Source organism: Carcharhinus amblyrhynchos, unplaced genomic scaffold (assembly GCF_965287045.1).
Source record: "Carcharhinus amblyrhynchos unplaced genomic scaffold, sCarAmb.v2.hapA scaffold_45, whole genome shotgun sequence".
Taxonomy (NCBI): Eukaryota; Metazoa; Chordata; class Chondrichthyes; order Carcharhiniformes; family Carcharhinidae; genus Carcharhinus; species Carcharhinus amblyrhynchos.
In genome coordinates, this window is record NW_027649786.1 from 44,528 (window position 1) to 66,681 (window position 22,154).

The window sequence follows — 22,154 nt, forward strand, 5'->3', positions numbered from 1 at the left end:
TCTGGCTCACTTCCTTCATTCTCTAACAGCCTAGCAAAAAGTCTCAGGTTAAAGTCCAACCAGTTTATTTGATAATAAACCCACAAGCTTTCGGAAGCGACGTTCCTTCGTCGACAGCCTGCCATTTGCACCCCCTCGAGCCTCCTCTTCCCTACTTTATTTGCCCCTATCCACTCTCTTGGGCCTTGCCCCACTCCGCCCTGCCACAGACCTTCTCGCCCCCACCCTGACCCCCATTTCACTCACTCAAAACCAATCACGTCGACTAGAACAATGCTCCAGGAACCCGGGTTCGAATCCCACCACAGCAGATGGTGAAACTTGAATTCAATTTTTTTTTAAAAAATTAGAATTAAAAATCTAATGGTGACCAGGGTCCTTTAGGGGAGGAAATCTGCCAACCTTACCCTGGTGCGGCCTACGTGTGACCCCAAATCCACAGCAAAGGGGTTGACTCTCAGCTGCCCTCTGGCATGTCAGGATGGGCAACAAGTGCTGGCCAGCCAGTGTCGCCCGTGACCCGCGAGCAAATACAGAAGAGAAACGTGACTAAACAAATAGTGAAGCAGGCTCCAAGGCCTAGTCTTGCTCCTAAACATGTCTATTCTGACAAAGAGTCCCATTGCAATAAAACGTACCCCCTCCACCACCCCCCAAGACAGAATCATTAAATCGGTCGGTACTCTCTTATGGCTCTGGCATTTCGCTCTTGTGCCAACAGGAGTATAGCGCGGGAGTGCGACGACGGGATATCTGATAGCTTCCCGCGCGGTCCCCCACACCCCACAATCCCCGAGCAACACAAAATTCTGACCTCACCCTTCTCCTCTCAGACACCCGCCTCATCTGCGGCCAAAACGTTCGGACCAACCCCCTGCTAACGAGTGACCGGCGATCAGGTTTGGCTCCGAGCGCTGCTTCCGAGGAGGCTGACGGCGCTATATAAATATACATCTGTTTAAAAAAAAATAAAATCCCCCTCCCCCCACCTCCCCCCACCCCACCCCCTCTCCCTCGGAGGTGACTTCAGATCTTGATGACACCAAAGAATGTTTTCCCGTCCAGGTAGTCCACCAGGTGGGGGTTACTGACGTTGACAAAGAGCTGGTGGTCCCTTTCCAGCTCCACCACGGCCCCCTGGCCCAGGGTGGTGTACCAGGTGCCGCGGTTGTGGTTCTTGCCACACACGGTCTCGGTGCCGCTCAGCAGCAGCAGGGGCTCAGGGTAGGAGTCGTGCCGACGATAGACCCGGTTGTAGAGGGTGATGGGCTGGTTCTTGCAATGGCTCCCCCGGAAGCCCACCTGGCAGTAGACGTAGTACAGGCCCCGGGCCGGGATGACCAGCGAGCGACCCAGGTACCGCACCGAGTCCTTGGTGAAGGCCATCCCTCGGATCGACTCCCATTCCAGGGTGCGGTGAGCATCAGGCTCTTCACTGTCCTTCAGGGAAGGGTGGTAGATACCTGGGGAACGGGGGAGAGGAGGAGAAACAATGTGATCAGATCAAAGGGAAAGTGCTCCAACCCGTAAGAGATACCAGATTCACCCTCAATGCACAAACCCCCACTTCCTGTACACCCCAATCCTCACTTCCTGTAGACCCCAATCCTCACTTCCCGTAGGCCCCAATCCTCACTGACTTCCTGTAGGCCCCAATCCTCACTGACTTCCTGTAGGCCCCCATCCTCACTTCCTGTAGGCCCCAATCCTCATTGACTTCTTGTAGGCCCCAATCCTCACTGACTTCCTGTAGGCCCCAATCCTCACTGACTTCCTGTACACCCCAATCCTCACTTCCTGTAGGCCCCAATCCTCACTTCCTGTAGGCCCCCAATCCCCACTGACTTCCTGTAGGCCCCAATCCTCATTGACTTCCTGTAGGCCCCAATCCTCACTTCCTGTAGGCCCCAATCCTTATTGACTTCCTGTAGGCCCCAATCCCCACTGACTTCCTGTAGACCCCAATCCCCACTGACTTCCTGTAGACCCCAATCCCCACTGACTTCCTGTAGACCCCAATCCCCACTGACTTCCTGTAGACCCCAATCCTCACTGACTTCCTGTAGACCCCAATCCCCACTGACTTCCTGTACACCCCAATCCCCACTGACTTCCTGTAGGCCCCCAATCCACACTGACTTCATGTAGACCCCAATCCACACTGACTTCCTGTACACCCCAATCCTCACTTCCTGTAGACCCCAATCCACACTGACTTCCTGTAGACCCCAATCCACACTGACTTCCTGTACACCCCAATCCTCACTTCCTGTACACCCCAATCCTCACTTCCTGTACACCCCAATCCCCACTGACTTCCTGTACACCCCAATCCTCACTGATTTCCAGTAGGCCCCAATCCTCACTTCCTGTAGGCCCCAATCCCCACTGACTTCCTGTAGGCCCCCATCCTCACTTCCTGTAGACCCCAATCCCCACTGACTTCCTGTACACCCCAATCCCCACTGACTTCCTGTAGGCCCCCATCCTCACTTCCTGTAGGCCCCAATCCCCACTGACTTCCTGTACACCCCAATCCTCACTGACTTCCTGTAGGCCCCCATCCTCACTTCCTGTAGGCCCCCATCCTCACTGACTTCCTGTACACCCCAATCCTCACTTCCTGTAGACCCCAATCCTCACTGACTTCCTGTACACCCCAATCCTCACTGATTTCCAGTAGGCCCCCATCCTCACTGACTTCCTGTAGACCCCAATCCTCACTGACTTCCTGTAGGCCCCAATCCTCACTGACTTCCTGTACACCCCAATCCTCACTTCCTGTAGGCCCCAATCCTCACTGACTTCCTGTACACCCCAATCCTCACTGATTTCCAGTAGGCTCCAATCCTCACTGACTTCCTGTAGGCCCCCATCCTCACTGATTTCCTGTAGGCCCCAATCCTCATTGACTTCCTGTAGCCTCCCAAGCTCACTTCCTGTAGACCCCAAACGCTACTGACTTCCTGTAGCGCCCCAATCCTCACTTCCTGCAGACCCCAATCCCCACTGACTCCCTGTAGGCCCCAATCCTCACTTCCTGCAGACCCCAATCCCCACTGACTTCTTGTAGACCCCAATCCCCACTGACTTCCTGTAGACCCCAATCCCCACTGACTTCCTGTAGACCCCAATCCCCACTGACTTCCTGTACACCCCAATTCACACTGACTTCCTGCAGACCCCAATCCCCACTGACTTCTTGTAGACCCCAATCCCCACTGACTTCCTGTAGACCCCAATCCCCACTGACTTCCTGTAGACCCCAATCCCCACTGACTTCCTGTAGACCCCAATCCCCACTGACTTCCTGTAGACCCCAATCCTCACTGACTTCCTGTAGACCCCAATCCACACTGACTTCCTGTAGACCCCAATCCACACTGACTTCCTGTAGACCCCAATCCTCACTGACTTCCTGTAGACCCCAATCCACACTGACTTCTTGTAGACCCCAATCCCCACTGACTTCCTGTAGACCCCAGTCCACACTGACTTCCTGTAGCGCCCCAATCCACACTGACTTCCTGTAGACCCCAATCCCCACTGACTTCCTGTACACCCCAATCCCCACTGACTTCCTGTAGGCCCCAATCCACACTGACTTCCTGCAGACCCCAATTCGCACTGACTTCCTGTACACCCCAATTCACACTGACTTCCTGTAGACCCCAATCCCCACTGACTTCCTGTAGACCCCAATCCCCACTGACTTCCTGTAGACCCCAATCCACACTGACTTCCTGTAGACCCCAATCCTCACTTCCTGTAGACCCCAATCCCCACTGACTTCCTGTAGACCCCAATCCACACTGACTTCCTGTAGACCCCAATCCTCACTGACTTCCTGTAGGTCCCCATCCTCACTGACTTCCTGTACACCCCAATCCTCACTGACTTCCTGTAGACCCCAATCCTCACTTCCTGTAGACCCCAATCCCCACTGACTTCCTGTAGGCCCCAATCCACACTGACTTCCTGTAGACCCCAATCCTCACTGACTTCCTGTAGGCCCCAATCCCCACTGCCTTCCTGTAGACCCCAATCCTCACTTCCTGTAGACCCCAATCCCCACTGACTTCCTGTAGACCCCAATCCACACTGACTTCCTGTAGACCCCAATCCACACTGACTTCCTGTAGGTCCCCATCCTCACTGACTTCCTGTAGGCCCCCATCCTCACTGGCTTCCTGTAGGCCCCCATCTTCACTGACTTCCTGTAGACCCCCATCCTCACTGACTTCCTGTAGGCCCCCATCCTTACAGAATGGTGGTTCACCACTTCTTAAATGTATAAATATCCTTCTGGGTCGGTATTCCCATTTCCCCATTTCACTAGTGTACCAGTTTTAAAGTATACCAGGCCAGTTTGGACCAGTTTCCTGACTTTCCCCATTTTGCCACTCTTTCTGTGGGGAATCTTGGGGGTAAGGCCCAGGGGGGAGGAAATTAGTCTCATCGGTCTGACCACACGCTGTCACGGGGTAACATAAACTTAAAAAATCCTCACTGATTTCCTGTACCCTTCCCGCTGCCTCGGGGAAAAGCAGCCGGCATCATTAAGGACCCCCCACGCACCCCGGACATTCTCTCTTCCACCTTCTTCCATCGGGAAAAAGATACAAAAGTCTGAGGTCCCGTACCGACCGACTCAAGAACAGCTTCTTCCCTGCTGCTGTCAGACTTTTGAATGGACCTACCTCGCATTAAGTTGATCTTTCTCTACACCCTCGCTATGACAGTAACACTACATTCTGCATCCTCTCCTTTCCTTCTCTATGAACGGTATGCTTTGTCTGTTTCGCATACAAGAAATAATACTTTTCACTGTAGGCTAATACATACGACAATAATAAATCAAATCTGGTCCCCAAACAAACTCCAACCTTAACCGTAACCCTCACTGCATTTGAGTTTGTCCAGCCCAGGACAGAGCTAATCTGTTCGGGCCAGTGTTTTATTGTGAGGTGTAACCGTGTCGGTGTACGGGGGAGGGAGGGGAGTGGGGGGCTCTAGCTGGGGGATGTTTCTGGCAAGTGACCTGAGAGAGATGAACACCGCCCAGGAAATGTGTTGGCAAGATCGAACCAGGAGCGTTCCCAGGCTGGGTTAATATAAACAGGGAAAGGCCTCGGTCGTGAGGGCAGTGGGGATTGGTGTGTGGGATCTTCCCAGTGTGTGTGAGTGAGGATGTATGTGGTGTGTGTGTGTATGTGAGAGAATGTGTGTGTGTGTGTGTGTGTGTGTGAGTGCATGTGCCAGTGTGAGTATGAATGTGTGCATGTACATGCGTGTGTGTGAGAGATTGTGAGTGTGCGAGTGTGTGTGAGAGTGTGTGTGTGTGTATGTGCGTGAGAGTGTGTGTGTGTGAGTGTGTGTGCGTGTGAGTGAGTGTGTGTGTGTATGTGTGAGTGTGAGCAAGTGTGTGTGTGTTTATGTGTATGTGCGTGTGTGTGCATGTGTGTGTGAGAGTGTATGTGTGTGTGTGAGTGTGTGTGATCGTGTGTGTGTGTGAGAGTGTATGTGTGTGTGTGAGAGTGTATGTGTGTGTGTGAGTGTGTGTGATCGTGTGTGTGTGCGTGTGTGCATGTGTATGCATGTATGTGAGAGTGTGTGTGTGAGTGTGTGTGAGAGTGTGTGTGTGAGTGTGTGTGTGTATGTATGTGTGTGTGTGCGTGTGTGTGTGCGTGAGTGTGTGTGTGTATGTATGTGTGTGTATGTGCGTGTGTGTGTGCGTGAGTGTGTGTGTATGTGAGTGTGAGTGTGTGAGTGTGTGTGTGTGTTTATGTGTATGTGCGTGTGTGTGCATGTGTGTGTGAGAGTGTATGTGTGTGTGTGAGTGTGTGTGATCGTGTGTGTGTGTGAGAGTGTATGTGTGTGTGTGAGAGTGTATGTGTGTGTGTGAGTGTGTGTGATCGTGTGTGTGTGCGTGTGTGCATGTGTATGCATGTATGTGAGAGTGTGTGTGTGAGTGTGTGTGAGAGTGTGTGTGTGAGTGTGTGTGTGTATGTATGTGTGTGTGTGCGTGTGTGTGTGCGTGAGTGTGTGTGTGTATGTATGTGTGTGTATGTGCGTGTGTGTGTGCGTGAGTGTGTGTGTATGTGAGTGTGAGTGTGTAAGTGTGTGTGTGCATGAGCGTGTGTGTGTACGTGTGTACGTGTATGTGTGTGAGTGTGTGTGTGTGTACGTGTATGTGTGTGTATGTGTGTGAGAGTGTGTGTGTGTGTGCGTGAGTGTGTAAGTGTGTGTGAGTGTTTGTGTGTGTGAGTGTGTGTGTGTGTGTGTATGTGTGTGTGAGTGAGTGTGTGTGTGTGAGTGTGTGTGTGTGTGTGAGTGTGTAAGTGTGTGTGAGTGTTTGTGTGCATGTGTGTGTGTGTGTAAGTGTGTGTGTGTTTGTGTGCATGTGTGTGTATGTGTGTGAGTGTTTGTGTGTGTGAGTGTGTGTGTGTGTGTGCGTGAGTGTGTAAGTGTGTGTGAGTGTTTGTGTGCATGTGTGTGTGTGTGTAAGTGTGTGTGTTTGTGTGCATGTGTGTGTGTATGTGCGTGAGTGTTTGTGTGTGTGAGTGTGTGTGTGTGTGTGAGTGTGTGTGTGTGAGTGTGTGTGTGTGTGTGTGAGTGAGTGTGTGTATGAGTGTGAGAGTGTGTGTATGTGTGAGTGTGTGAGTGTGTGTGAGTGTGTGAGTGTGTGTGTGTGAGTGTGTGTGTGTCTGTGTGTGTGTGTGTTAGTGTGTGTGTGTCAGTGTGTGTGTGTGTGTGTGTCAGTGTGTGTGTGTCTGTGTGTGTGTGTGTTAGTGTGTGTGTGTCAGTGTGTGTGTGTGTGTGTGTCAGTGTGTGTGTGTCTGTGTGTGTGTGTGTATGAGTGTGTGTGTGTATGTGTGTGAGAGTGTGTGTATGTGTGAGTGTGTGAGTGTGTGTGAGTGTGTGAGTGTGTGTGTGTGAGTGTGTGTGTGTCTGTGTGTGTGTGTGTCAGTGTATGTGTGTGTGTGTGTGTGTGTGTCAGTGTGTGTGTGTCAGTGTATGTGTGTGAGTGTGTGTGTGTGAGTGTGTGTGTGTCTGTGTGTGTGTGTGTCAGTGTATGTGTGTGTGTGTGTGTGTGTGTCAGTGTGTGTGTGTCAGTGTGTGTGTGTCAGTGTGTGTGTGTCAGTGTGTGTGTGTGTGTGTGTGTGTGTGAGTGTCGCTCACTGACCCTCTGCCCAGTGTTACCTCAGTGCCTCTATAAGAAATGTCAGCCCTCTCCCCACAGCTCCCCCTCACCCTCGTCCTTTCTCAATGTTCTTTACTATTTGCTGTCTCATCTCGTGTTCCGCTTCGAGTCAGCTTTCCTAAACCGAGCGGCAGTGAGGGGGGAGGAAAGCTGCTCACATCTTGAGAAAGTGGTTTGTAATTACCAGTGAGATGTGCGGCTGGCTTCTTACTGTCTCTCCCCGGACTTTGTTCAGTGATACTGCCTGTGTCCCCTGCAATACAATAAACACACACAGTCACACACACGTGCACAGGCACACACACACACATGCACAGGCACACACACATGTGCACAGGCACACACACACGTGCACAGGCACACACACATGTGCACAGGCACACACGTGCACAGGCACACACAAACACATGCATACACACACACACATAGACAAACTCATGCACACACAAACACATAAACACATGTACACACAAACACACACACACAGACACACAAACACACACGCACACAGGCACACACACAGTCGCACAAACACACACGTGCACAGACACACACACAGATGCACAAACACACACACATGCACAGATGCACAAACACACACACACACGTGCACAGACACACACAACCACATGCATACACACACACACATGCACACACAAACACATGCACACACAAACACGCACACACACAGGCGCACAAACACACATGCACAGACACACACACAAACACACGCGCACAGACATACACACACACATGTACACACACATGTACACACACATACACACACACAACCACACAGACACACACCCACAGACACACACAGATGCACATACACACAGTGACACACACACACAAACACATGCATGCACACATACGGAGAGACACACAAACGCACAAACCACACACACACAGAAACACACACACAGATGCACACACAAAACACAATCACGCATGCACAAACACACATGCACACACATGTAAACACACAGACACATATACAAGGACACAAACACACACAGAAACACAATCCCATACATACACACACCCACAAACAAATGTATACACACACGCACACAGAGTGTCACTGGTTAATGAGGGATTCACACAGATATCACTACAGATAAACTCTGCCCTGTGGCAGCAAGTTAACAGATCACTGTCAAGGTGCACTGCAAAATTAACAATCATTTCAGTCAGGTCAAACTCTGCATTGTGGCAAGTCAGAGAGTCATAAACACTTTAACCACATTCAGCAGGATAAACACAGCTGCTGAAGCCGTGCCCCAGGCATCGGAACAGGGTTTTTATAAACAGGTTCACACCTAATGCTCAGGATAATAACACAACATTCGACACTCATTGTCTGTGTCAGCCACACAGTGCTGTTTTTTCCTGTTTAATTTTTCATGATAAGAAGTCTCACAACACCAGACTTCTCACTGTGTTTTACCCCAGCCCATCACCGGGACCTCCGCATCAGAATTACTCACAAACCTGATAAACTGCTCCCAGTCGGTCATTAACCCATTCAGCGCTGCATTATACTCTCCTCAGAACAGAGAGGGTTCAGACCCACGGGTCATTAACAAAGGAGTGAGGTGGGAATCAGAGAAACATGGAATCCTTACAAGAAGGAGACCATTCGGCCCATCGAGTCTGCACTGACCACAATCCCACCAAGGCCCTCTTCCCAACACCCGACATATTTACTCTCCTAGTTTCCCTGACACTCGGGGCAATTTAGCATGGCCAATCCACCAAACCTGCACATCTTTGGACGCTAAAGGACAATTTAGCATGGCCAATCTACCTAACCTGCACATCTTTGGACACTAAGGGACAATTTAGCATGGCCAATCCACCTAACCCGCACATCTTTGGACACTAAGGGACAATTTAGCATGGCCAATCCCCCTAACCTGCACATCTTTGGACACTAAGGGACAATTTAGCATGGCCAATCTACCTAACCTGCACATCTTTGGACACTAAGGGACAATTTAGCATGGCCAATCCACCTAACCCGCACATCTTTGGACACTAAGGGACAATTTAGCATGGCCAATCCCCCTAACCTGCACATCTTTGGACACTAAGGGGCAATTTAGCATGGCCAATCCACCTAACCTACACATCTTTGGACACTAAGGGGCAATTTAGCATGGCCAATCTACCTAACCTGCACATCTTTGGACGCTAAAGGACAATTTAGCATGGCCAATCCACCTAACCTGCACATCTTTGGACGCTAAAGGACAATTTAGCATGGCCAATCTACCTAACCTGCACATCTTTGGACACTAAGGGACAATTTAGCATGGCCAATCCACCTAACCCGCACATCTTTGGACACTAAGGGACAATTTAGCATGGCCAATCCCCCTAACCTGCACATCTTTGGACACTAAGGGACAATTTAGCATGGCCAATCTACCTAACCTGCACATCTTTGGACACTAAGGGACAATTTAGCATGGCCAATCCACCTAACCCGCACATCTTTGGACACTAAGGGACAATTTAGCATGGCCAATCCCCCTAACCTGCACATCTTTGGACACTAAGGGGCAATTTAGCATGGCCAATCCACCTAACCTACACATCTTTGGACACTAAGGGGCAATTTAGCATGGCCAATCTACCTAACCTGCACATCTTTGGACGCTAAAGGACAATTTAGCATGGCCAATCCACCTAACCTGCACATCTTTGGACACTAAGGGACAACTTAGCATGGCCAATCTACCTAACCTGCACATCTTTGGACACTAAGGGACAATTTAGCATGGCCAATCCACCTAACCTGCACATCTTTGGACACTAAGGGACAATTTAGCATGGCCAATCTACCTAACCTGCACATCTTTGGACACTAAGGGACAATTTAGCATGGCCAATCCCCCTAACCTGCACATCTTTGGACACTAAGGGACAATTTAGCATGGCCAATCCACCTAACCTGCACATCTTTGGACACTAAGGGACAACTTAGCATGGCCAATCTACCTAACCTGCACATCTTTGGACACTGAGGGACAATTTAGCATGGCCAATCCCCCTAACCTGCACATCTTTGGACACTAAGGGACAATTTAGCATGGCCAATCCATCTAACCAGCACATCTTTGGACACTAAGGGGCAATTTAGCATGGCCAATCCATCTAACCAGCACATCTTTGGACACTAAGGGGCAATTTAGCATGGTCAATCCATCTAACCTACACATCCTTGGACACTAAGGGACAATTTAGCATGGCCAATCCACCTAACATACACATCATTGGAGTGGGGAGGAAACCGGAGCGCCCGGAAGAAACCCACGCAGACACGGGGAGAATTGCAAACTCCACACAGACAGCGACCCAAGGCAGGAATTTAACCCGGATCCCTGGCGTTGTGAGACAGTAAAAAGTCTGACAACACCAGGTTTTAGTCCAACCTATTTATTTGATAATATTCTCACTAGCTTTCGAGGGGACAGCCTCTTCGTCAGGTGAATGGAGAGTTCTGGCCTCAGACAGAGCATATAAAGCACAGACAGTTTAGAGATTACTGATTAGAATGCGAATCTTTACACCTAACCTGCTGTTCAAGACCTGAAGTGGCTGATAATGTGAGTGGAAGGAGCACTGATCACAGTTTAAAGAGATGTGTATTGTCTCCAGACAGTACAGTAAGTGAGGTTTTGCAAACCTCTCTTCCTGTTGGCGAACACTTCAGTGGTCACGGGCATTCAGCCTCTGACCTTCGGGTAAGCATTCTCCAAGGCGGCCTTCACGACACACGACAGCGCAGAGTCGCTGAACAGAGACTGATAGCCAAGTTCCACACACATGAGGACGGTCTCAACAGGGATCTTGGGTTCATGTCGCACTATCTGTAACCCCCGTGACTTGCCTGGGTTTGCAAAACCTCACTTACTGTACTGTCTGGAGACAATACACATCTCTTTAACCTGTGATCAGTGCTCCTTCCACTCACATTATCAGCCTCTTCAGGTCTTGAACAGCAGGTTAGGTGTAAGGATTCGCATTCTAATCAGTAATCTCTAAACTGTCTGTGCTTTATATGCTCTGTCTGAGGCCAGAACTCTCCATTCACCTGACGAAGAGGCTAACCCGAAAGCTTGTGAGTCTATTATCAAATAAATAGGTTGGACTAAAACCTGGTGTTGTCAGACTTTTTACTGTGTTTACGCCAGTCCAACGCCGGCATACCCACATTGTGAGACAGCACAGCTAAACACTGTCCAAAACCACGAACCTTACTTTCTGAATCAATCCTGTCCAATCCTGTTAGAATTTTCCATGAGATCTCCTCTCACTCATAATTTCCAGTGAATATAATCCTAATCGATTTAGTCTCTCCTCATATGTCAGACCTGCCATCCCAGGAATCAGCCTGGTAAACCTTCGCTGTTCTCCCTCTATAACAAGGACATCCTTCCTCAGATAAGGTGACCAAAACTGCACCCAATACTCCAGGTGTGGACACACCAATGCCCTGTACAATTGCAGCAATACATCCCTATCCCTGTACTCCAATCCTCTCACTATGAAGGCTAACATTTACCTTCTTCACTGCCTGCTGTACCTGCGTGCTTACATTCAGTAACTGATGCATGAGGATCCAAGGTCTCGCTGAGTATCCGCCTCCCTCAATTTACCCCCGTTCAAATAATAACCTGCCTTCCTATTATTGCAAGCATGGGACTTCTTCTCCGACCAAACTGCAGTTTTAAGTGTCCAGAGTTAATCGGATGAAGGGGGACACCAAGAGAGAAATCCAGGCTCCAAGCACTCACCAAATCGAGGGAGCAAATCCCGGGAAACGTGTTCTCAGTTTGTGAGGGACAATCACCCCTCAGTCAGGGACACCTCGCTCCCGGGAAGAGAGTGAGTCAGACCAGACAGAGATCCCTCGCTCGGAGGGTTTGGGGACACAGAATATTCACACACTTACCAAGGTATTCGCTCAAGGAGGAAGAATTGGAGGTGATCTGTGGGGGAGCGGGGACACCGAGAGAGAGAAAAAGAATTAATTATTTCCCATCACACTGCAACATGTATATCAATATTTACAATTTAAAACCAATGAAACAACTACAGAAGTCACTACTGCCCCCTCCTCACTGACCCTCACTACTGCCCCCTCCTCACTGACCCCCACTAATCACTACTGCCCCCTCCTCACTAATGACCATCCATTCATAGAGATTTACAGCATGGAACCATGTCCTTCAGACCAACTTGTCCATTACCCCCAGTTTTTAACCCTTAATCTATTCCCAATTCCCCACATTTGGCCAATATCCCTCTATACCCATCTTACCCATGTAACTATCTAAACTCTGTACCCACTCCACTGAAGATTGTACCCACCTCTACTACTACCTCTGGTGGCTTGTTCCAGACACTCAGTGTGTGAGAAAACTGTCCCTCTGGACTCTTTTGTATCTCTCCCCTCTCACTTTAAACCTTTGCTAGACTCCCCTACCTTTGGGGAAAAGATATTGACTATCTAGCTGATCTGTGCCCCTCATTATTTTATAGATCTCTACAAGATCACCCCTCAGCCTCCTACGCTCCAGAGAAAAAAGTCCCAGTCTATCCAGCCTCTCCTTATAACTCAAACCTCCAAGTCTCGGTAGCATCCGAGTAAATCTTTTCTGCACTCTTTCTAGTTTAATAATATTATGGAACATTGAACATGGGACACTCCAGCACAAACAGGCCCGTCGGCCCACAATTTGCGCTGATCATATCCCTACCTACGAGGCCTATCTATAACCCTCAATCCCATGTACTCATCCAGAAGTCTCTTCTTTCTATAATAGGGTGACCAGAACTATACACAGTATTCTTACCAATGTCTTGTACAACTTCAACAAGACGTCCCAATTCCTGTATTCAATGTTCTGACCAATAAAACCCAACATGTTGAATAGGTTTTTACAACAACTGCCTGTGGTTTCATGGTCACACTCACTGTTTCCATATTTTTATTCAGTCCACCAGCTGCCATGGTGGGATTTGAACCTGGGATTTATCCAAAAATGTGTGGGTTAGGTGGAGTGGCCATGCTAAATTGCCCCTTAGTGTCCAAAGATGTACCGGTTAGGTGGATTGGCCATGCTAAATTGTCCCTTAGTGTCCAAAGATGTGCAGGTTAGGGGGATTGGCCGTACTAAATTGCCCCTTAGTATCCAAAGATGTGCAAGTTAGGTGGATTGGCCATGCTAAATTGCCCCTTAGTGTCCAAAGATGTGCAGGTTAAGTGGATTGGCCATGCTAAATTGCCCCTTAGTGTCCAAAGATGTGCAGGTTAGGTGGATTGGCCATGCTAAATTGCCCCTTAGTATCCAAAGATGTGCAGGTTAGGTGGATTGGCCATGCTAAATTGTCCCTTAGTGTCCAAAGATGTGCAGGTTAGATGGATTGGCCATGCTAAATTGCCCCTTAGTGTCCAAAGATGTGCAGGTTAGGGGGATTGGCCATGCTAAATTGTCCCTTAGTGTCCAAAGATGTGCAGGTTAGGGGGATTGGCCGTACTAAATTGCCCCTTATTATCCAAAGATGTGCAGGTTAGGTGGATTGGCCATGCTAAATTGTCCCTTAGTGTCCAAAGATGTGCAGGTTAGATGGATTGGCCATGCTAAATTGCCCCTTAGTGTCCAAAGATGTGCAGGTTAGGGGGATTGGCCATGCTAAATTGTCCCTTAGTGTCCAAAGATGTGCTGGTTAGATGGATTGGCCATGCTAAATTACCCCTTAGTGTCCAAAAATGTGCAGGTTCGGTGGAGTGGCCATGCTAAATTACCCCTTTGCGCCCAAAGATATGCTGGTTAGGGAGGTTGGCCATGCTAAATTGTTCTCTGGGGGAATTAGCAGGGTAAATATGTGAGGTTACGGGGTAGGGCCGAGGTGGGATTGTGGTCAGTGCAGACTCGATGGGCCAAATGGCCTCCTTCTCCTCTGGAGAGATGCTATGGAGTAATAAATCGAACCAAATCAAAAACGTCATCACTTTCCGAGGAAAATTGTTCCGTTTGCAATTGGATTTATGATCTCAGATTCGAAAAATTCCCCAGAATTCCCGATCGGAGTTGTGAGTGATGACCTCAGCCTTGATCCATCGGGTTGTTTTGTCTCCCCTGCAGGGTGGGACGGACTTCTGTCTATGTTTAACCTCTTTGAAGTTGCTTTGTCATTTATTCTGTGTCGCTGGGTGGATTTGATCACTGCTGAGTGAGCTGGAATGATCCGGAGCGGGGAACGGGCTTGCCTGAACAGGTGCTTCTGGGAATTTCCAACGGGTAGGTTGGGCCTCTCACACTCACTTTGAGGAAGCTGGAACAAAGGGGAGGTGTTACGGTCTGAATGGTTTCCTTGCCAACGGATACAGGACTGGGGTTTTTTTCCCTCCATTCCTGCATTTCTCCAGAGAAAACTTGCTCAGTCCTATCCCATATCCGGGAATCTGATAGCGCATGGCCAGCAGTGACCCTACAGAGGTCAAGTGGTCAGGGCAACTCATGTCAACTGGGACGTCTTGTTGACCTTTAGAAGGTCAAAAGATGAACTGATGGGGATCTTTCAAAGAGTTTTATTCATTCTACCATGGGGTGTGGGCCAAACCGGCTTTTATTGCACAGTGGTTAGCACTGCTGCCTCACAGCACCGGGGATCCGGGTTCGATTCCTGCCTCGAGTCACTGTCTGTCTGGAGTCAGCACATTCTCCCCGTGTCTGCGTGGGTTTCCTCCAGGTGTCCCGATTTCTTCCCACATTCCAAAGCTGTGCAATTTAGGTGGATTGGACATGGTAAATTGCCCCTTAGTGTCCAAAGGTGTCCCACCCGGTCCCAGAGGCGGGGAAAGGACAGTGTCTGACCCACTGTCCCACCCAGTCCCAGAGAGGGGGGGAAAGGACAGTGTCTGACCCACTGTCCCACCCAGTCCCAGAGGGGGGGAAAGGACAGTGTCTGACCCACTGTCCCACCCAGTCCCAGAGGGGGGGAAAGGACAGTGTCTGACCCACTGTCCCACCCAGTCCCAGAGGGGGGGAAAGGACAGTGTCTGACCCACTGTCCCACCCAGTCCCAGAGGGGGGGAAAGGACAGTGTCTGACCCACTGTCCCACCCAGTCCCAGAGGGGGGGGAAAGGACAGTGTCTGACCCACTGTCCCACCCAGTCCCAGAGTGGGGGAAAGGACAGTGTCTGACCCACTGTCCCACCCAGAGGGGGAACAGGGCCATCGGGGATGGTAGTGGTGATCTGCTTTGTAGGAGGGAATTGGCTGACGGAGATATTGTTCTGTGTTTATAACCAGGGCTGTGGGCCGGATTTTGTTCAGACGGCAGGTTCACTGCCACAGACAAACCTTGTTTACCGTGTTCTGTCAGTGTGAACGAGTAAACAGTGTGACCGCATGCAATTTAGGTCAGACAATGCAAGCAAGAGGGAGGTGGAAACCCAAGATCGGGTCTGGGCAGGAAGTCTGCAGGGCTGGAGCTCAGAGGGTTGGGGGTGAGAGTTTGTGGGAGTGCCGAAAGTGGGGGCAAGGAAGGAGGAGGGTGCGTGTTCTGAACCCATTGCAAATCCATCCTCCCACCCACGTTGAGATTTATCGCGTCAACCTCACCTTTAACTCTACCAGGGGCTAATCATGGACTTGGCATCATTTCACAGGTAGACTAGGGATTCCCCCTCCCAGTGTAGCGAGACGAGAAACTAACTGGCGCTGACACCTCCTCCCCGTCTCCCTCCCTCTCCATCACATGAAAGGGTATTATTAAGGATCCCACGCACCCCCCCCCCCAAACATTCTCTCTTCCACCTTCTTCCGTCGAAAAAGAGTCACAAAACCTCACACTAGACACAATATTCCAGGCGGTCACACTTGTTGCAGTGCTGAGGGAGTGCTGCACTGTCAGAGGGTCAGTGCTGAGGGAGTGCCGCACTGTCAGAGGGTCAGTGCTGAGGGAGTGCCGCACTGTCAGAGGGTCAGTGCTGAGGGAGTGCCGCACTGTCAGAGGGTCAGTGCTGAGGGAGTGCCGCACTGTCAGAGGGTCAGTGCTGAGGGAGTGCCGCACTGTCAGAGGGTCGGTGCTGAGGGAGTGCCGCACTGTCAGAGGGTCAGTGCTGAGGGAGTGCCGCACTGTCAGAGGGTCAGTGCTGAGGGAGTGCCGCACTGTCAGAGGGTCAGTGCTGAGGGAGTGCCGCACTGTCAGAGGGTCAGTGCTGAGGGAGTGCCGCACTGTCAGAGGGTCAGTGCTGAGGGAGTGCCGCACTGTCAGAGGGTCAGTGCTGAGGGAGTGCCGCACTGTCAGAGGGTCAGTACTGAGGGAGTGCCACACTGTCAGAGGGTCAGTGCTGAGGGAGTGCCACACTGTCAGAGGGTCAGTGCTGAGGGAGTGCCGCACTGTCAGAGGGTCAGTACTGAGGGAGTGCCGCACTGTCAGAGGGTCGGGGCTGAGGGAGTGCCGCACTGTCAGAGGGTCAGTGCTGAGGGAGTGCCGCACTGTCAGAGGGTCGGGGCTGAGGGAGTGCCGCACTGTCAGACGGTTAGTGCTGAGGGAGCGCCGCACTGTCAGAGGGTTGGTGCTGAGGGAGTGCCGCACTGTCAGAGGGTCAGTGCTGAGGGAGTGCCGCGCTGTCAGAGGGTCAGTGCTGAGGGAGTGCCGCACTGTCAGAGGGTCAGTACTGAGGGAGTGCTGCACTGTCAGAGGGTCAGTACTGAGCAGCTGGTGGAGAGACACAGAAGCTGTGTTCCCCAGAGGGCAGCCTGCGGAATGGCCCCTGCTGGGAAGGGAATATCACCCCCATGTTTTGCACATGTAGCTTTATTGACGCAGCTGGTTCCTGCTCAGAGTACAAACTGAAACTAAACAAGAGTCTGTGCAACACCCTAATGACATCACTGTCAAATCATGTGATTGGCTCTTACAGCAATCATACAACCACTTAAATACGTAGCAATGTTCTGGGATGAGATGCTAGAGGTTTAGGCAAACAGAAATTAAGAGGAATTATTTCACTGAGAGGGTTGTCAGATCTCTGCATAATTCTCTACTCCAGACTGGACATCAGAGCACTAAACAAATTTAAGGAGCAGATGGATTTTTCATTGGAACAGTTATGAAAAATGCTCAGGGACGTGGACTTGAGACCGAAATGAAATTTTACTCCGGAAAGGATGTGCTGGAGGGGACGCTGAGGAGATTCACTAGGTTGATTCCGGAGTTGAAGGGGTTGGCTTGTGAGGAGAGACTGAGTAGACTGGGGCTATACTCACTGGAATTTAGAAGAATGAGGGGAGATCTTATAGAAACATATAAGATGATGAAGGGAACAGATGAGATAGAAGCAGGGAAGCTGTTTCCACTGGCGGGTGAAACTGGAACTAGGGGGCATGGCCTCAAAGTAAGGGGGAGCAGATTTAAGATTGAGTCGAGGAGGAAATTCTTTACCCAAAGGGTTGTGAATCTGTGGAATTCCCTGCTCAGTGAAGCATAAAATCATAGAGCACTTACAGTGCAGAAGGAGACTACAATCCCACCCAACCCTTAATCCCCTCTCTTATCAAGAACCCATCAACCCGCTTCTTAAAAATATTTAGCGAGGCAGCCTCCACCACTTCAACGGGCAGAGAATTCCAGAGATTCACCACCCTTTGAGTGAAGAAGTTCCTCCTCAACTCCGTTCTAAACCGCCTCCCCTTTATCTTGAGGCTGTGCCCCCTAGTCCTACTGTCCTTTCTGAGCGGGAAGAGTCTCTCCACCTCTATCCTATCCATCCCATTCATCATCTTATACGTCTCAATGAGATCTCCCCTCATTCTTCTAAACTCTAACGAGTACAAGCCTAGTTTATTCAGCCTCTCCTCATAGCTCAACCCCCTCAACTCCGGTATCAGCCTAGTAAACCTCCTCTGCACTCCCTCCAAGGCCAAAATATCTTTGCGCAGGTGCGGCGCCCAAAACTGCACACAGTACTCCAGCTGCGGCCTCACCAATGCCCTATACAGCTGCAGCAAGACCTCCCTACTTTTATATTCAATCCCCCTCGCTATGAAGGCCAGCATCCCATTCGCCTTCCTGACCACCTGCTGCACCTGCAGGCTGGGTTTTTGCGACTCATGCACAAGGACCCCGAGGTCCCTCTGCACCGTCGCCTGCTGCAGTTTTTCGCCACGTAAGTAATAGTCCTTCCTACCATTATTCCTACCAAAGTGGACCACCTCACACTTGCCAACATTAAATTCCATTTGCCATTTCCTGGCCCATTCGCCCAGCCTATCTAGATCCTTCTGCGGGAAAGTGGAACTGAGCCACAACAGATCAGCCATGATCTTATTGAATGGCGGGGCAGGCTCGAAGGGCTAGATGGCCTACTCCTGCTCCTATTTCTTATGTTCTTATGTTCTTATGTTAGGCCCTATCCCCATAACCCCATGTACTCACACTGCTAATCTCCCTGACACTAAGGGGCAATTTAGCATGGCCAACCCACCTAACCTACCCATCTTTGGACACTAAGGGGCAATTTAGCATGGCCAATCCACCTAACCTGCACATCTTTGGACACTAAGGGGCAATTTAGCATGGCCAATCCACCTAACCTGCACATCTTTGGACACTAAGGGGCAATTTAGCATGGCCAATGCATCTAACCTACGCATCTTTGGACACTAAGGGGCAATTTAGCATGGCCAATCCACCTAACCTACACATCTTTGGACACTAAGGGACAATTTAGCATGGCCAATCCCCCTAACCTACACATCTTTGGACACTAAGGGACAATTTAGCATGGCCAATCCCCCTAACCTGCACATCTTTGGACACTAAGGGGCAATTTAGCATGGCCAATCCACCTAACCTGCACATCTTTGGACACTAAGGGGCAATTTAGCATGGCCAATGCATCTAACCTACGCATCTTTGGACACTAAGGGGCAATTTAGCATGGCCAATCCACCTAACCTACACATCTTTGGACACTAAGGGACAATTTAGCATGGCCAATCCCCCTAACCTACACATCTTTGGACACTAAGGGACAATTTAGCATGGCCAATCCCCCTAACCTGCACATCTTTGGACACTAAGGGGCAATTTAGCATGGCCAATCCACCTAACCTACCCATCTTTGGACACTAAGGGGCAATTTAGCATGGCCAATCCCCCTAACCAGCACATCTTTGGACTGTGGGAGGAAGCTGGAGCACGTGGAGGAAACCCACGCAGACACGGGGAGAACATGCAAACAGTAACCCAAGTTGGGAATCAAACCGGGGTCCCTGTGACAGCCACGCTAACCACTGTGCCACCTGAGATATATCAGGGCAACTCTTTCAAACTAACTAACGCCGGTAAACCTTACGTTTGCTTTTCTCAATTTTCTCCCTGTGGCTTCTGAACGGTTTTTGCTTATTGAGTGGTGCCACACGGGCGTCGCTGGGTGGTCAACAGTTGTTGCCAATCCCCCAGGGCAGTTGAGAGTCAACCACATCGCTGTGGCTCTGGAGTCACACATAGGGCAGGTACGGGTAAGGACGGCAGATTCCCTTCCCTACGGTTCTGGTGCGGGGTGTGATTGCTGGTGAGCGTGGCACTATCGCTTGATGTTGGAAGGATTGGCAGCTTCTGTCTGGAGCTGTTAGACTTGCGACAGAGATCTCAGAGTTCCGACTGGCTGTGATTTCTGTGTTGGCGCCCCGGAGTAACTCAATCTCTAAAGAAAGAGGTGGGGGGGGTGGGAGGTGAGGGGGATTACTCAGTTCATGTAGAAACTAAAGATTGCTGTTTGAAAAGGGGTGCAAAGAGAGCTTGCAGTTTTGCACGCATCGCTCTGAAGGTGGAATGAAGAGTCAACCAAAAAGTCAAAATCAAAGATTCTCTGGTTTGATAAACTCAATCGAAAATTCACACGAGGCCACTCAGCCCCCTTGTGCCTGTGCTGGCCCACAGATGAATCCAGCCTAACTCCACCCTCCTGCATTGCGTCTACGACCCGACAGGTCACGACGCTTGAGGTGGACGTCCAGACACCGTTCAGAATGAGCTGAGGGATTTTGCCCCTTTCAAAGCCCCACCAGCGCCTCTACTTTCTCAGCAGGCTAAGGAAATTTGGCATGTCCGCTACGACTCTCGCCAACTTTTACAGATGCCCCATAGAAAGCATTCTTCCTGGTTGTATCACAGCTCGGTTTGGGCTCCTGCTCTGCCCAAGACCACAAGGAACTACAAAAGGTCGTGAATGTAGCCCAATCCATCACCCAAACCAACCTCCCGTCCATTGACTCTGTCTACACTTCCTGCTGCCTTGGGGAAAAGCAGCCGGCATAATTCAGGACCCCACGCACCCCGGACATTCTCTCTTCCACCTTCTTCCGTCGGGAAAAAGATACAAAAGTCTGAGGTCACGTACCGAGACCAGATTCTTCCCTGCCGCTGTCAGACTTTTGAGTGAACCTACCTCGCATTAAGTTGCTCTTTCTCTGCACTATATCTGTGACTGTAACACTGCATTCTGCACCCTCTCCTTTCCTTCTCTCCCATGTACTCTATGAACAGCATGCTTTGTCTGCCTAGCGCTCAGGAAACTCACGCAGACGTGGAGAGAATGTGCAAACTCCGCACAGACAGTGACCCGAGGCTAGACTCGAACCCTCAGGTCCTTGGAGCTGTGAGGCAGCAGTGCTAACCACTGTGACACTCAGACCCACCATGCCAACTCAGTTGCCTCTGTTTCATTCACAGGAACAGGAACAATGAGATTCCAAGGGAGGGATTCGGAGAAAAAGGAGGCCATTTGGCCCTTCCAGCTTGCTCTGCTGTCCAATAAGGTTGTGGCTGAACTGACTGTAACTGGCCCATAACCCCCACCCCTCTCCCCACCCCCACACTTCCCCAAAGCCTGAGGGAAACTTCCCGTCCCAGTGTCAATGGAACATCTCAGAGAGAGAGAGAGAGGGAGAGGGAGAGAGGGAGATACAGAATGGGAGAGAGGGAGAGGGGGAGAGAGAGTGGAGAGAGGGAGCGAGGGAGTGGGAGAGGGAGAGAGAGGGGGGCAGAGAAGGAGAGAGAGGGGGAGAGAGAGGGAGAGAGAGAGATGGAGAGGGAGAGAGGGAGAGAGGGAGAGGGGGAGAGGGGGAGAGAGAGAAAGAGAGGGAGGGAGAGAGAGAGAGGGGGAGAGGGAGAGTGGAGAGAGAAACAGAGAGGGAGAGGGAGAGAGAGAGAGAGAGAGAAAGACAGTGCAGCACCCCCTCAGCACTGTGACAGTGCAGCACCCCCTCAGCACTGTGACAGTGCGGCACCCCCTCAGCACTGTGACAGGGCAGCACCCCCTCGGCACTGTGACAGTGCAGCACCCCCTCAGCACTGTGACAGTGCGGCACCCCCTCAGCACTGTGACAGTGCAGCACCCCCTCAGCACTGTGACAGGGCAGCACCCCCTCGGCACTGTGACAGGGCAGCACCCCCTCGGCACTGTGACAGTGCGGCACCCCCTCGGCACTGTGACAGTGCGGCACCCCCTCAGCACTGTGACAGTGCGGCACCCCCTCAGCACTGTGACAGTGCGGCACCCCCTCAGCACTGTGACAGTGCGGCACCCCCTCAGCACTGTGACAGTGCGGCACCCCCTCAGCACTGTGACAGTGCGGCACCCCCTCAGCACTGTGACAGTGCGGCACCCCCTCAGCACCGTGACAGTGCGGCACCCCCTCAGCACCGTGACAGTGCGGCACCCCCTCAGCACCGTGACAGTGCGGCACCCCCTCAGCACTGTGACAGTGCGGCACCCCCTCAGCACCGTGACAGTGCGGCACCCCCTCAGCACCGTGACAGTGCGGCACCCCCTCAGCACTGTGACAGTGCGGCACCCCCTCAGCACTGTGACAGTGCGGCACCCCCTCAGCACTGTGACAGTGTGGCACCCCCTCA

At 51.0% G+C, this 22,154-nt stretch overlaps 1 protein-coding gene across 1 annotated transcript in view; it reads right to left on the reverse strand.

Moving 5' to 3' along the window:
* Positions 1-1,014: 1,014 nt before the first annotated feature.
* Positions 1,015-22,154, reverse strand: part of LOC145337228 (lymphotoxin-beta-like) — a 109,141-nt gene continuing 88,001 nt past the window's right edge. Inside the window, exons 3-5 of the mRNA XM_080182021.1 lie at positions 12,168-12,204; positions 7,389-7,448; positions 1,015-1,463 (exon numbers count right to left, since the gene is read on the reverse strand). Coding sequence (XP_080038147.1) covers positions 1,027-1,463; positions 7,389-7,448; positions 12,168-12,204 — 534 coding nt within the window. The 3' untranslated portion in view covers positions 1,015-1,026. The remainder of the gene's footprint in view (positions 1,464-7,388; positions 7,449-12,167; positions 12,205-22,154) is intronic.